Here is a 15,944-nt window from a genome sequence, read left to right on the forward strand (position 1 = left end):
CTCAGTCTCTAAAAGGTTCACCATCACTGCAGTAGGGACTGAGAGATTGCATTAGCTGTGCTGGCTCAGGAATTCTGGGAATTGAAGTCCACGAGTCATACAAGAGCCAAGGTTGCCTACCCCTGGGCTAGAGCTATGGGTAAGAGAATCTGGCATAGCTCAGGCATCTTTTCCTCAGGTGGCCTCAGATTCAGGTGCTGCTTGTCCTGATTGAAGAAAGGTGGGACAAGAAAGCTACTCAGCACCGGCAGCTCAGAGACTGACTCTGTATAAAGGCAGAGCAGCTCTCTGGTTTGACCAGGTGGGAAGGTTGCACTCAGTCTTGAGATTATGAAGCACTTTGCAAATGGGAAAAATCACAAATAGTAGTGGCTGCAAGACTTGTCGTCCTTTCTTTTACTATGGATTAGAAAAGTCTTTTGATTGGCATGGATTGCAAATGGATGCCTGTTGCAGGCTAACTTGTAACTTTCTACCTTATCCTATGCAGTGTTACTCCCATGCATAGAAATGCTGTCCTGATCTTTGTCACCAGATTTTCTTAGGAGCTACTTGTAACAATATGTTGTTGTGCTTCATTGCAGGTCTTCCTTCCTTGCTTTCCAAGGCTGGCGTAGAAGTTCCCTGTCCTTCTCAAGAAAATGAGGGCAGATGGCAAAAATGTGATCCTAAGAAATGTGGTGGTTAGCCTCAATGTAATGCTGTTGGCCATCTTCAGACCCTTTGAATGCCGCCTGGAAGTGATGACAGAGAGAGTTAAAAAACAGGTGACTGATGAAGAAGGCAGCTTTGCTAACTACACATCTGTCAAAGAGCAACCCATGGTCTTCAGCCACATATACAACATTAATGTGCCTCTGGACAGCCTCTGCTCCTCATCCCTAGAGGCTTCATCTGACCCAGAGGTGAGTTCGGAAGATGACCGGATGACGGAATACACCGAGCAGACCTCAGACAGTGAGAGCCAGGTCACCTTCACCCACAAGATAAATCTCCCCAAACAGACTTGCAAGTGTGCCGCCTCCTCCCGGGACATACAGGAGCTGCTGAGCAGGATTGAGATGCTGGAAAGGGAGGTGTCTATACTCCGAGACCAATGCAACTCCAATTGCTGTCAAGAAAATGCAGCCACAGGTAGTAACTAATGCCATGAGGTCCTCCTAGCAGCTAAGAAATGTCAAAGGTGAAAGAATGAGCTTGGAGTCGTTTGCTTGAAGCTTGAATACACTGAATACTCCATTCTGCTTCCAAATTTCAGAGTCTTGACATCCTCTTTAGTTTTACTCTTTATTAGTAGGATTAGGTTCATGTTTAATTTTTTACTATGTCCATTTTCCCCTTTTTCACTCTGTTTTCTTTCCTTACACTTTATTTTTTCTCTCTATAAAAATAACTGTCTCTGTTCCACTCCTTTTACCTTATGCATGCAGGTTAATGGACCTTTTTTTCAGAGGGTATAGAATCTCTTCAAAAGGTTTGTGGGAAGAGGTTTACCTCTGGCAGCACTGTGCAAAATTGTTGTTGATAGGCAGAAGCAGTAGCAGACATCATTCCTCTGAAGTATTGCTTGAAAGTATCCAATGGTTACCATTCTGTGCCTCCCCCCTCTCAACTAGTAATACTTCCTGATTATTCTAAGGAAAAGTTTACAAATTCAATAAAATCTGCACTGTGACTATCTCCCATGACAAAAATTAAATATTAAAGACTTCACCAAATCCTTTCTTATTTCTGTGAAGAAAAAGAAAGTTTAAGAGAATTATCCACATAGTTTGAGAGTGTGTGTTAAAGTTTCGATGCATAAGCAACCTCACAATTTTGAAACAGGGAGTCAATTGCTCCCCCATTTTAAGGAGACCAAAAAATGAAAGTAGTATTAACAAGAGCCCTTTTTCCCCTCATGCAGCTATACAAAGCATCAAGGGAAGGAAATTCATTCAATCTTACACTCTTCCTATGGTTACTATACCTGTACTGAAAAGATCCAGATGACTGCTGGATAGCAGGGAAGAGATGCAGAAACTCTTTACTGCCATTGAGTGTTTTTCTAGATTTTTCAGCCTAGCTATGGTAACATTCATTCATTTATTCATTCATTCATTCATTCATTCTGCTAATTTACACAGCCAGCTACCAAAGCATTAAAAACTGAAACATACTTACAAAACCAATATGAAGAAGTTGGACTCCTTTATCATCTGGACTCTAGAGCCTGAAGGAAAAATCAGATTTTTAAGGGCTTCTAGAAGGCCAACCAAGTCGGGGACATTCAAATCTCAGGGGGAAGCTGTTCTACAGACAGGCATCATGACAGAAAGCCACATTTTCTAGGTCCAATGAGATGGCACTGTTTTCAGAAGGGATCTTATGAGATCTTACGGGATAGTCAGAAACTAGCACTCAATTCTTTCTGGCTTCTTCAAATTGGAATGAGAAGATGGATGGGAAGCTCTTCTAAAAAGTAGAATCCTCTATGAGTATATGTTCTCTGTGCAATATAAAATCCTAGATAATTGTAAAAACTATATGTATAATAAGTGATGGGCAGGAAACCAGCCTCATTCTCCCCTTTTATATGATGAAAATAAACGTTTGAACAGAGCCAAGGAATGCTGCAAGTTTCACATCTGTGTCATTGAGACAAACAATCATGTATCTGATTACTAATGAACAGCTTTCAATCACTTGTGATCATGTAACAAGGGCACATATTTAAAATGCCTGTGACATTGCATCTTTAGCAAACTAAAATGCAATCAACAGCAACAACTTTTTCAATGGAAACAGAATTGTTCATATGAGTTCTCTCTGAATAGCAAACAACAAAGCTTTGTGGAATTCATTGGAAACCTGTCAGTTTAGTCATTCCAAAGACATGGTTCACTTGGTCAGCTCTACAAATCTGTTCTTCAAAACTAAAGAAACAGCAGGCCATTGTGCTAGGATGTTATTGAAGAGAGCTGTTGGCATAATGAATCTCGGTTCCAAAGGGATAGGTAGTACACAGAAAATATGCTAGACCTGATAAAATGTCATCAAAGAAAGAAGTACTCTTTTTTAAAAAAATATATAATTTTTATTGAAGAGATTCTTAACAAGATAAAAACAATGCAGATATTAGAAAAGAGGCAAAGAAAATAAAAAAGAATTACGAGTAAGAAGAAAGAAAATAGAAAAGAAAGAAAAAAGAAAAAATGTAAAGAAACAGATTCTGTTCATTTTGACAGAGGTTATAAATGCATTTATATTTTACCCCCTCTCTTTAAGGTTACATCATAATTTCCTTTTTTTTATAAGCTACCCTTTCTAATCTTCAAATTCATAAATCACAAATTCATTTTTCTCTTCTTTCAACAAAAAGTCCAAGGTGTTTCCAGTCACTGATAAATGTACTTGTTGATATTTTTTTAATCAAACAAGTTACATTGCCCTCTCTGCTAGTTCACCAACCATTCCCCCTTGTGTGTATTTCAGTCTTTCCATTTTTGCTGGTATAATCATCTTGCAGCAGTAATCGTATTTAAGAAAAAAAAAACTTCCATGGCTCTTTTCTAATTGACTGTCCTTTAATCCCAGCAAGAAAAATTCTGATTTCATTTGAACGTTGATCTTTGTATCATTTTATATACTGTGTTTCCCCAAAAATAAGACCTGGTCTTATTTATTTATTTATTTTGTCTCCAAAATAGGCATCAGTTCTTATTTTTGGGAGAGGGTGTCTTTTCCACTCACCTCATGATGGCGGCACCAACAGCCCTGCCCAGCTGGCCCACTTCTTTTGCAGCCAAAGCAGCAGCTTCATGCAGCAGCTGAGAATGGAGCTCCAGTCTGCATTTCACAGTCAGGCCTTTCCAGAAGGTCTGTGCAGCCAAGAACCGAGCTATGGATCCAATCCATAGCTCAGTTCTTGGCTACACAGGAAAGGCTTTTGACTGCAAAATGCAGGCCCAAGCTCCATCATTCTCAGCTGCAGAATAAAGCTGCTGCTTCAGCCACAGAAGAAGTAGGCCGTTGAGGCAAGTGTCAATGCTTGGAAGGCCTGGCTGCAATGGTAAGCTCCACTCTTTCCCTAACTTGATTTTTACTCGTCCCAGCTTCTGCCAACCTAGCAGTTTGAAAGCACGTAAAAATGCAAGTAGAAAAATAGGGACCACTACGGTGGGAAGGTAACAGCGTTCCGTGCGCCTTTGGCGTCTAGTCATGCCGGCCACATGACCACGGAGACGTCCTCGGACAAGCGCTGGCTCTTCGGCTTTGAAACGGAGATGAGCACCGGCCCCTAGAGTCGGAAACGACTAGCACGCATGTGCGGGGGAACCTTTACCTTTACCTCACCCCAAAACTAGGGCTTACTTGGGGGGTAAGGCTTATATTAGGCCCACCCCCAAAAATCAAGCTAGGGCTTATTTTCTGGGCAGGTCTTATTTTTGGGAAAACACAGGTATATTTGAAACCAGAAATATGTAATTTTTTTTACAAGTCCATCAGGCATGATAAAATGACCCGTCATGTTTTCCATATTTCCAAAATAAATTTGAAGTACCTTTATACATTACAATTTTTTGGGAGTCATATGTCAATAATACATCATTTTATAAAAAATATTAGGCTATAACATAATGTAAATTTCAATGTAAATTTGTAATGTAAACTTCAATCATTTTAATCACATATTTTCCCACTGTTCCACTGGTGTACTGTGTCCAAAGTTCTTAGTCCATTTATCATAGTCTTTCACTGTTTTCTGTTTCAAGTTTCAATCAAAGTTTATACAGTACATTTTAGTATTTATAAGCCCATGATTTGTACATAGTTCAATTTCAAATTCTTATGCTGCTCAGTTCTAAATGTCCTGCTATCTACTTTAAATATTTCTCTTAACTGTGCATATGAAAACATTTAAAACTAACCACCCCTGCCACCAATTGCTCTTTTGATTTCATATACTAATTACTCTCAATAAGTTAACCAACCTCCTGTAAAATGCTTCTTCTGCTGGGATAGAGGAATAGAGGGATTTTTGTGAATAGTTTGGGTTTATATCTATTCCAAATTCTCAGTATGGTACTGATACTTCTTATATAATGATTCTTAAAATCTGTGTTAACCTTAGCGTTATCATTCCATAAAAAGCTATGCCATCTGAACCTCAAATTGTACTCTTCTAATTCTAAAATTCTTTCATTTCTCAGCAAAACCCATTCTTTCATCTACTGTAGACCATTCTTTCATCTACTGTAGATTGTATATCTAAAATACAATTTTAGGTCAAGCAGTCCTAATCCTCTTCCTCATTCCTCTGCACCTTGATGTGTTTTATGTTTATCTCTTGGATATATCTTTCTGCCATTGTTTAAATCAGTTTAAACTGATCAGTTGTCATAATAGGTATTGTTTGAAATAAAAACATCATTTTTGACAAAACATTCAGCAAAAACATTCCTTTTTATCACTGAAATTCTCCCCAACAATGATAATTGTGATTTCTCCCATCTTAACATGTCCTTAATTTCATTACATGACTTAATATAATTATTCTAATATAATGTACAATTTATGTTAGTCATAGTGATTCCCAAGTACTTCATTGTTTTTCTCTATCTTAAAACTAGATTTCTCCATCAATTCCATTTTTTTCCATTTTCTTTTGTTTATTAATTTTAAAACCAACTAACATTACTAAATCCTTTAGTTTTTCCATTTCTTCTAGAGGATCTTCCAAAATTATTACCAGGTCATCAGCAAATGCCTTTAAAAGGTTTCTTTTTAAATCTTCACTCCAACAATTCTCTCATCTCGTGTTCAGTGCTTCCAAAGCTAAAATAAATAGCAATAGCCAGGGCTTTTTTTGTCATAGAATGGTCAGAATGGAGTTCCGGCACCTTTTTTGGATGGAACCTTGTAGGGTAGGCAAGGTGGGTTGTATGACATGTGTGAGTTCCGGCACCTTTTTCTTTTACAAAAAAAGCACTGGCAATAGCTATATCCCACAGGGCTTTGTTACTTCTCCTTTTACAATTATCTGTGCCTTTTGTGTGGTATAAATTGATTTTAACCATTTAATAAGAACTCTATATCTTACATATCTCCCAAAGTCCATATCTTCCAAAATTTTAAACAAAAAATCCAGTTCAACTTGTCAAAGGCCTTTTTGCATCAAGAAAAATCAATGCCCTTGATTTACATTATGTTGTTCCAAGTATTTCAAGATATCCAAAATATTTCTAATATTGTCCCTCAGCTTTTTCTGGGTAAAAACTCACACTGATCTTCATGGATAAAATCTTGTAAAACTGTTTATGTTTGCTTATTATAAATATGTTTAATTCTCTTCTGTCATGTTCTCATCATACACTAAATAATAATAAATAATAAAAATCCTCTGAATTAGAATAATCATATTTATCTGGAATCTTTCCAGTATAAAATAGAATTCATCAAAATTTGCTATTGTTGTAATACGGTAATTTATCTTCAATGTTTTATAATAAGAGGTTGGTGAACTATTTGGTCCATATACTTTCCCAGTTTAGACTTTTTTATAGCTTCACAAAGTTCCTTTATTGTTATAGGTCCATTCATTAATTGTTTCTGTTTTCCTGTGATCTTTGGTAAATTTTGTTTCTTTAAATGGTCTTCAATCTTTATAAGGGAAAGTTCTTCTCCTTTATATAATTTAGAGTAGTATTGATGAAATATTTTTTGCATCTTTAGTTTATCTGTTTTTATAGTTTTTCCTTCTTGTAATTTTAATTTCATTTTTTCTCTTTTTCTTTCCTCAGTTTATATGCCAACCAATTCCCTTGCTTATCTGCAAATTCAAACTTCTTTTGCTTTGCATAATTCATTTTTACTTCCATTTCTTTTGCTCTCAACAAAGACAGCTCCCATTATAATTTGTTGTAAAATAATTTTCTTTTGGGAGAATATCTATAATTCTTCTCTCCTTTTTATTTGATCTAAAATTGCATATGTTTTCTTCTTTCTTTCTTTCTTTCTTTCTTTCTTTCTTTCTTTCTTTCTCTTTCTTCCTTCCTTCCTTCCTTCCTTCCTTCCTTCCTTCCTTCCTTCCTTCCTTCCTTTCTTTCTTTCTTTCTTTCTTTCTTTCTTTCTCTCTTTTGTTGTACAAAATATTCCCTAAAGGAAGTATTTTTTGAAGTATTTCTGCTTGTTTGGGTCTCCTCTCTGGCACCTCCAGCTGTCATTTCGATTGAGGAATTGAGTCTTTTCTGATGCACTGAGGGAAAAAAGGAATAATAATGGGCATATGGATTCTAAAAATCAGAAATGAGACAGAACACTGCTGAGACAAGAGAGGCTGGATGGTACCTTTCTTGTTAGAATATTAGAAGAATCTACCTGAAATATACCTGAAAGTGACTGAGACTAGAAAGGTTAAGACTTCAACTGAAAACACAGGGGAAATGGAGTTGGGGTGAAGAACCTGGGCTGATCAAGCCTCAATTTATACAGTAAATACAGGAGAGCATCTGTGCAATAAGACTACAGAGCTATCCTCCCTATATTTAGAAAGGGTAGAAAACAATGGTTGAGACTCTCCAGAGAGCCATCCCCTCCCAGACCTGCACTGATCTTAAAAGATTAAATTTAGGATTAAATCCCAAAACTGAATATTCAGTAATATTTATCTACAGCCTATGGGCAACAGGATGTTGTCAGGGAAAACAAACAAAAGAGAAGTTCTATTTCCTGTCTTAAAAACAGTAACTATGAGAGGGACCTTGGAGTCCTAGTGGACGATCCCTTGACTATGAGCTAGCAGTGTGCAGCAGCCGCCAAAAAAGCTATTACAATCCTGGGTTGTATAAAAAGAAGCATAGAATCAAGATCACGCCAAGTATTACTACCGCTTTATAAAATCCTAGTAAGATCACACCTGGAATACTGCAGCCAGTTTTGGTCACCATATCACAAAAAAGATGTTGAGAGTTTGGGGGGAATATCGGAGAAGAGCAACTAAGATGATTAAAGGCCTGGAGACTAAAGCATACGAAAAACGGCTACAGGACTTGGGTTTGGCTAGTCTAAAGAAAAGAAGAAATAGGGGAGACATGATAGCAGTATTCCAGTATTTGAGAGGCTGCCACAAAGAAGAGGGGGGCACATTATTCACCAGAGAGCAGGACAAGAAACAATGGTTGGAAACTGATCAAAGAGAGGAGCAAACTGGAATTAAGGAATTATCTGACTGTGAGGACAATTAACCAGTGGAACAGCTTGCCTCCAGAAATCATGGGTGCTCCATCACTGGAGATTTTTAAGAAGAGGCTATACAGTCACTTATCTAAAATGGTATAGGTTCTACTGCTTAAGCAGGGGGTTGGACTAGAAGACCTCCAAGGTCCCTTCCAACTCTATTCTATTCTACAATAAAACTATTCTATTCTATTCTATTCTATTCTATTCTATTCTATTCTATTCTATTCTATTCTATTCTATTCTATTCTATTCTATTCTATTCTATTCTATTCTACTCTACTGCTAAGCTTGTAAGCCGCCCTGAGTCTTCGGAGAAGGGTGGGATATAAATGGAATTAAAATAAAATAAAATAAAAATATTCTATTCTATTCTATTCTATTCTATTCTATTCTATTCTATTCTATTCTATTCTATTCTATTCTATTCCATTTGTTTAATTTTCCCCTTGAGGAGAAGCTTGAGCAGTACAGCTGAGCTGTTCTTCAGTCATATAGCTAGCTATAGCCTGAACTTAACAATAAAAGAGAAGAGTAAGATCTATAAAATCAATCATTTTATATATGCATTGAGTATGAATGGCAAGTGCAAAACCACAAACTTTTCAAAAGAAAGACTAAAAACAACCATTAAAAGTCAATAAACAAAGATATCTAAAACTATCACTCAAAAATAAAACCACAGTGTTACGTTATAACTGACATAATGTAGAGGCACATACATTAAAGCAGGGGTGTCAAACTCAATTTCATTGAGGGCCGCATCAGCATTGCGGCCAGGTGGGTATGGCCAGGGTGGGTGTGGCCTACTGGGTGGGTGTGGCTAGAGTGCGTATGGCCTACTGGGTGGGCGTAGCCAGCTCTACATCGTTCGCATCAAGGGTGCCTATGGGGGCCTGGGCAGGAGTGGGACAGATCTGAGGGTCTCTGGCAGAAGGAGGGTCTCTGGGCCAGGGCCAAGGCAGTGGGGGCCGCTCCCTCACTGTTTCCAGGATGGCTTCACGGGCCACATGAAACCATTTTGCGGGCCAGATCTGGCCCCCGGGCCTTGTGTTTGACATGTCTGCATTAAAGCATTTGGGTGAATAAAGATAGTTTGGTTTGCCCTAAAAGAGCAAGAAGAGAAGATGCTAAGACTAAGTGAACTTTCCTAAGAGGACATTTCACAATATGGAGCCATCTCTGAAAATACTTGCTCACCTTAAATAATCATTCAGTTAGGCTCAAAATATACAGATATTCAGAGCAAGGCCTCTGATGAGGTCCTTGGAGTTATTTTCCTTACCAGAAAATGGTTGATAGAGGAAAAAACAGTGTTTTTCATTAAGCTGTTTATGTTGCAAGCTTCTATTGCAGACCCCATTTGTGGAGGTTTAATTTTTTTTTGTAAGATCAGACCATCCAGAAAGAAATAATTTAAAGCAAATCAAGTTTAAAAATAGAGTTTAATGTATAAATCTATAAAGTATATAAAATGCAAGGGGAATTATTAGGTGAAAGTATGGATTCCCTTTGAGAAGGCAGTGTAGAAATGTCTCAGCTAGAGACACTGCTGTTTGAATTTCACACTGGCAGTTTGTTCTGAAAAGGAGATGTTTTTATGCTTTCCTTCCAGGACTACCAATGGTAGAGCATTAAAGCAAGCAAGGGAGAAAGTTCTATAATGAGAGTGAAGATACTTCCTAGTAATAAGGAAGAAAAACAAGATAGCAGTTTGCAATTCCAGAGGATTCCTGGTACACAGTAATGTATTTGTAAGCAGAAAAAGATTTAAGAAAATCAGATCTGTAAAACAATCACTCAAAAATCAGTGATTGAAGCCCATACAATATTGGTGTAATTGAACTGTAAAAATGAAAGATGGAAAAAATAGCTGGTAGCAAAAAGAAAGAAGGAAAATTGTGGGGAGAGGAAATGGTACCACAAAAGCAAGATATGATCCTATCCTGCAGGTGGAAATAATAATAATAATAATAATAATAATAATAATAATAATAATAATAATAATAATAATAATAATAATAATAATAATAAGAAGAAGAAGAAGAAGAAGAAGAAGAAGAAGAAGAAGAAGGAGAAGGAGAAGGAGAAGGAGAAGGAGAAGGAGAAGGAGAAGGAGAAGGAGAAGGAGAAGGAGAAGGAGAAGGAGAAGGAGAAGGAGAAGGAGAAGGAGAAGGAGAAGGAGAAGAAGTAGTTGGAAGGGACCTTGGAGGTCATCTAGTCCAACCCCCTGCTCAGGCAGGAAACTCTATACCATTTCAGACAAATGGCTGTCCAGTCTCTTCTTAAAAACCTCCAGTGTTGGAGCATTCACAACTTCTGGAGGCAGGTTGTTCCACTGGTTAATTGTTCTAACTGTCAGGAAGTTTCTCCTTAGTTCCAAGTTGCTTCTCTCCTTGACTAGTTTCTTTTTTTATTATTATTAAAAAGTTTTATAAAAGTTACAATATAATCCCCAAAACCAACCCACCCTAAAAAAAAACCTCCCTCCCCCACTTCCCAGAGCTGAGTACAGGGTTACAAATATAATAATCATAATCTAACTAACATTAACCAACTATATAAATAAACAAGTTCATAATGCGCTTTAACTCCCCTTTAACATAAATACAAGCAAAATAAAAGTAAACATAATAATAGTAAAAACATAAACAAATTAATATCCAAGTTATTAAACAATACAATATAGAAATAATAATAATACCATGTAATTAAAACTAATAAGAATTCCACTATAATAAACTATTAATAATAATAATCTAAAATTTACTCATAAGCTAAATGGAACTTTTTAGTCCCATATTTATTCTGAATATAATCTATCCATCTTCTCCAGACCAAAATGTATCTTTCTTGTGAATGATCCTTCAGATAAGCAGAAATCTTAGCCATTTCTGCTAAATTTGACACTTTAAGCATCCACTCTTCTATAGTAGGCAAGCTATCCTTCTTCCAATATTGTCCTACCAATAACCTTGCAGCTGTTATCAAGTTCAACATCAAGTTAGTTTCTTTAATATCACAATCTGTAATAACACCCAATAAAAATAATTGTGGAGTAAACTTTATCTTTCTCTTGAAAATCTTTTGAATATTCCACCAAATTTTAATCCAAAAAGTTTTTATATTTCTACAAGTCCACCAAATATGAAAATAAGTAGCATCCAAACTGCCACATCTCCAACATTTGGGCTGTAAATTAGGATACATACAAGACAACTTTTTAGGATCCAGATGCCATCTATAAAACATTTTATAAAACTTTTCTCTTAAATTTTGGGCCTGAGTAAATTTTACATTTCTAACCTAAATTACCTCCCATGTATCCAATGGGATCGGTTCTTGAATATTTTGGGCCCACTTTACCATACAATCTTTAACTAATTCCATTTCCGAATCCAATTCTATTAAAGCATTATAAATTCTCTTTATATGCGCTCGATTTTGATCTTTAATCTGTTTTACCAAATTTTCATCCATTAATGTAATACCAACCTTCTGATCTAACTTCCACCTAGCTTGCAATTGAGTATACTGTTTTAACTCAGCTAACGACTTTAATTGCCAATCATTCCCTACCAATCTAAATAATTCCTTATAAGAAATCATATCCAAATTCACACCCATAAATACACCCTCTGTCGTGTGTCCAGGAATCCCCCAGATTGGTATTTTATAATTTAACTTATAATAATAATTTTTCCAGACACGCAATAAAGCACTTCTTAAAATATGACTAGTTTCTATCCGTGGCTTCTTGTCCTGCTTTCAGGTGCTTTGGAGAATAGCTTGACTCCCTCTTCTTTGTGGCAGCCCCTGAGATATTGGAACACTGCTATCATGTCACCCCTCACCCTTCTCTTTGTTAAACTACACATACCCAATTCCAACAACCATTCCCTATATATTTTTGCCTCCAGTCCCCCAATCATCTTTGTTGCCCTTCTCTGTACTCTTTCTAGAGTCTCAACGTCTTTTTTACATCGTGGTGACCAAAACTGGATGCAGTATTCCAGATGTGGCCTTACCAAGGCATTGTAAAGTGGTATTAATACTTCACGTGATCTTGATTCTATCCCTCTGTTAATGCAGCCTAGCACTGTGTTGGCTTTTTTGGCAGCTGCAGCACACTGCTGGCTCATATTGAAGTGATTGTCTACTAGGACTCCGAGATCTCTCTCACAGTTCTACTATTGAGCAAGGTACCACCTATACTATACCTGTGTTTTTTATTTTTCCTGCCTAAGTGTAAAACCTTACTTTTTCACCATTTAATTTCATTTTGTTAAATACTGCCCAGTATTCAAGTCTGTTCAGATCCTCCTGTATTTTAAGCCTATCTTCTGGAGCAGACATGTCAAACACAAGGCCCGGGGGCCGGATCCGGCCCGCAAAGTGGTTTCATGTGGCCCGCGAAGCCATCCTGGAAACAGTGAGGGAACGGCCCCCACTGCCTTGGCCCTGGCCCAGAGACCCTCCTTCTGCCAGAGACCCTCAGATCTCTCCCACTCCTGCCCAGGCCCCCATAGGCACCCTTGATGTGAACGATGTAGAGCTGGCCATGCCCACCCAGTAGGCCATACGCACTCTAGCCACGCCCACCCAGTAGGCCACACCCACCCAGGCCATACCCACCCGGCCCCCTGAGTGCAACCGCAATGCTGATGCGGCCGTCAATGAAATTGAGTTTGACACCCCTGTTCTGGAGTATTGGCTATTTCTGCCAGCTTGGTGTCGTCTGCAAATTTGATGAGTTCCCCATCTATCCCCTCATCCAAATCGTTGATGAAGATGTTGAAGAGCACAGGGCCCAGAGCAGAGCCCTGGGGCACCGCACTACACACTTCCTTCCATGTAGATGCAGTTCCATTGAGGACTACATGTAGAGTGTGGTTGGTCAGCCACCTACAAATCCATCTGGTGGTGATGCTGTCTAACCCACATTTTTCTATCTTATCAAGTAGTAGATAGTGGTCTACTTTATCAAATACCTTACTGAAGTCCAAGTAAATTATATCCATGGTATTCTTCTGGTCCACTAATTTTGTCACTTTATCAAAGAATGCGATAAGATTTGTCTGGCATGATCTGTTTTTTACAAACCCATGTTGGCTTTTGGTTATGATTTTGTTTGCCTTTAGTGTTTGCTGATTCGTTACTTGATTATCTTTTCCAAAATCTTCCCAGGTATTGAGGTCAGGCTGATAGGTCTGTAGTTTCCTGGATCTATTTTTTTCCCTTTTTTAAAGATGGGAACTACATCAGCTCTCTTCCAGTCCTCTGGTAGTTCCCCAGTGCTCCAGTATCTTTGAAAAATATAGTTCAGTGGTTCTGAGATCACGTCTGCCAATTCCTTGAGAACCTTGGGGTGTAATCCATCTGGTCCTGGTGATTTGAACTCGTCTAGGCTGGACAGGTGCTCACTTACCATTTTCTTGCCTATCTTAACTTGCGTTTCTATTCTGTTTTTTATGGCACTGGTTTTGGTAGGTTGGACTGTTTTTTCCCTTTTGTGTAAAGACAGATGCAAAAAATGACTTAAATAGTTCTGCTTTCTCCCTGTTGCTTGTCACCTTCTTGCCATTTTCCCCCACTAATGGACCAATCATTTCCTTACATTTTTTCTTGTTTTTTTATATGTTGAAAGAAGCTTTTTTTTTGTTGTTTTTGACTTTGGTCGCAAGCCTTAGTTCATTTTGAGCCTTAGCTTCCCTCACTTCATCTTTGCAGGCACGGGCTATTTGCTGATACTATATTGAGGAAGAGATTGTGCAGCATGAAGTTAGGGCTAGGGGCCTGCTGAATATGGGCTACAAAAACAACTAGAACAACTAGAAAGCAGCAAAGATAGTTTACTTCCCTAGTATCTAATGGCATCCAGAGTTTTGAATTTTTGCATCCCAGATAGGGGAGCTCTATTAAAGCTGTTCTCTGCTGTTCAGTATGGAGTGGGATTATGAGGAAGAAGATAAAAAAGACTTCCTTCTTTCTTACCCCCAAAACACACAGTACAGTAAAAGAATCAGCAGTATTTTAGCTATGTACCTGATAAGAAGAATGAGGAATAATGTACGTGTTCCTTCCCACATATCTTCTCCTTCCTTCCATGTGGGAGGAGAGTATTTGTTAAGGGTTGAGACAATACTGGAATATGTTGTCCTATGTCCTCTGCCATTGACCTTTTTTTTTCTTTATAAAGTTGAGACGTTGGGTCCAACATCTGCATCTTTTTCTTTATTACAGTTTGATTCTTGCTGTTTGCCAGAATTGACTGATCAGCCGGAAGCAATTTGCCATGAGTGGCATTTCAGCTGGGCAAATTCTCAGAGTAGAAACCACGGGGAGCCTAATAAGTCAAGATGGGCTCACAGTTTGGCAGTATGTTCCATCTCTTTTAAGGACAATTCTTCTACCTATCCTTGGCAAATGACTTTTTCCATTTTGTTGAAAGTTACCATTTGCAGTAATTTCACTTTTGTGCATTCATAGCTATATACCAAATAGTAAATGGTGGTTTTGAGGCTATGAAGGGTATGAAGAGGAAGTACATTTTTTATGATTTTACAAGATGACATTGTAGCACTAGCACTTAGACTTATGTACTGCTCCATAGTGCTTTACAGCACTCTCTGAGCAGTTTACAGTGTCAAGAATCTGGGTGTTCAGTTTACCAACGTTGGAAGGATAGAAGGCTGAGTCAACTTCAAGCCCATCAGGATCAAACTCCAGACTGTGGGTGGAGTTAGCCTGCAATACTGCATTCTAACCACTGTGCCATATGGTTCTTATGTGATCACTTTGGTAAGAAGAGCGGCCATAGAAATTGAAATAAATAAACAGCAAACTCTTTAATTAATATAGACAGTATTTCCATTGCAAAATATGACATTGCATCATTAAATGTTTAAAGTTAGACTGTACATACAGACCAGAACATGCATGTTGAGACACTGGGATAGAGTTAAGTTATTGGAATGACAAGGAATATGCTGTGCACCTTCAGCAATGCATAAGAATTGATTGCTCCACCAATGATCCTTAGAAGGAGGATGTTCTATGAAATATTAGAGAGTATGCAAACTCATATTAAAAGTCTATCCAAAAATATATTAAGGAGCTTTGAGAAATATAGTCTGCTAAGATTTTTCCCCCTTCTTCTATGTACAATTCTTATAAATGTTCTTTCCTTGCTAGCAGTAAAAAGTTGGAGAACCTCCTTAAAGCTCAACATGTTACAGAAAAAAGATCATAGTGTCACCTCAAAGTCAGAGACTACTTGTCTACTTGTGATTTATTCTAGATGTTTGGGGGTATTATTAATAGGGGTTGAGGATTTAGGATTGAGCCAAAATTGGGGAAAGGGAAAATCTAAAAGGTTTTAATGAAACCTTGATATCCCCTCACTCCCTTGTACAAGTTTGTTCTGATAGGGTGCTTATGCAGAATATCCATCAAGAATGGCAATTGATCTATAGCTAAGAAGGTAAACAATTGTAATTTTTACCAAAAAGATGTCCCACCCTTCTCAGGGGAGAGATGTTCATAATAAAATCTCAAAATATACATTCTGCTGCCACCTTCTTCCCCCCACCCCCAAATTATCACATATAAACTTAATAATAATACCACCAATGTATCTTTGGCGGAGGAGCAGCCTCTGTTATCACAACCGAATTTAACAGAGATGCAGTTTGCGGGGAATGGGGAAGAAGTTCTTTGGCATTTGG

At 37.8% G+C, this 15,944-nt stretch overlaps 1 protein-coding gene across 1 annotated transcript in view; it reads left to right on the forward strand.

The window, feature by feature from the left end:
• Positions 1-641: 641 nt before the first annotated feature.
• The window catches only part of TNR (tenascin R), a gene marked incomplete at both ends in the record, with an annotated part of 123,083 nt that continues 107,780 nt past the window's right edge, over positions 642-15,944 (forward strand). The window contains one exon of the mRNA XM_083359442.1: positions 642-1,134. Within this exon, the coding sequence (XP_083215568.1) occupies positions 642-1,134 (493 nt within the window). The remainder of the gene's footprint in view (positions 1,135-15,944) is intronic.

This window comes from Vipera ursinii (genome assembly GCF_947247035.1).
Source record: "Vipera ursinii genome assembly, chromosome: 3".
In the NCBI taxonomy this organism is placed as follows: domain Eukaryota; kingdom Metazoa; phylum Chordata; class Lepidosauria; order Squamata; family Viperidae; genus Vipera; species Vipera ursinii.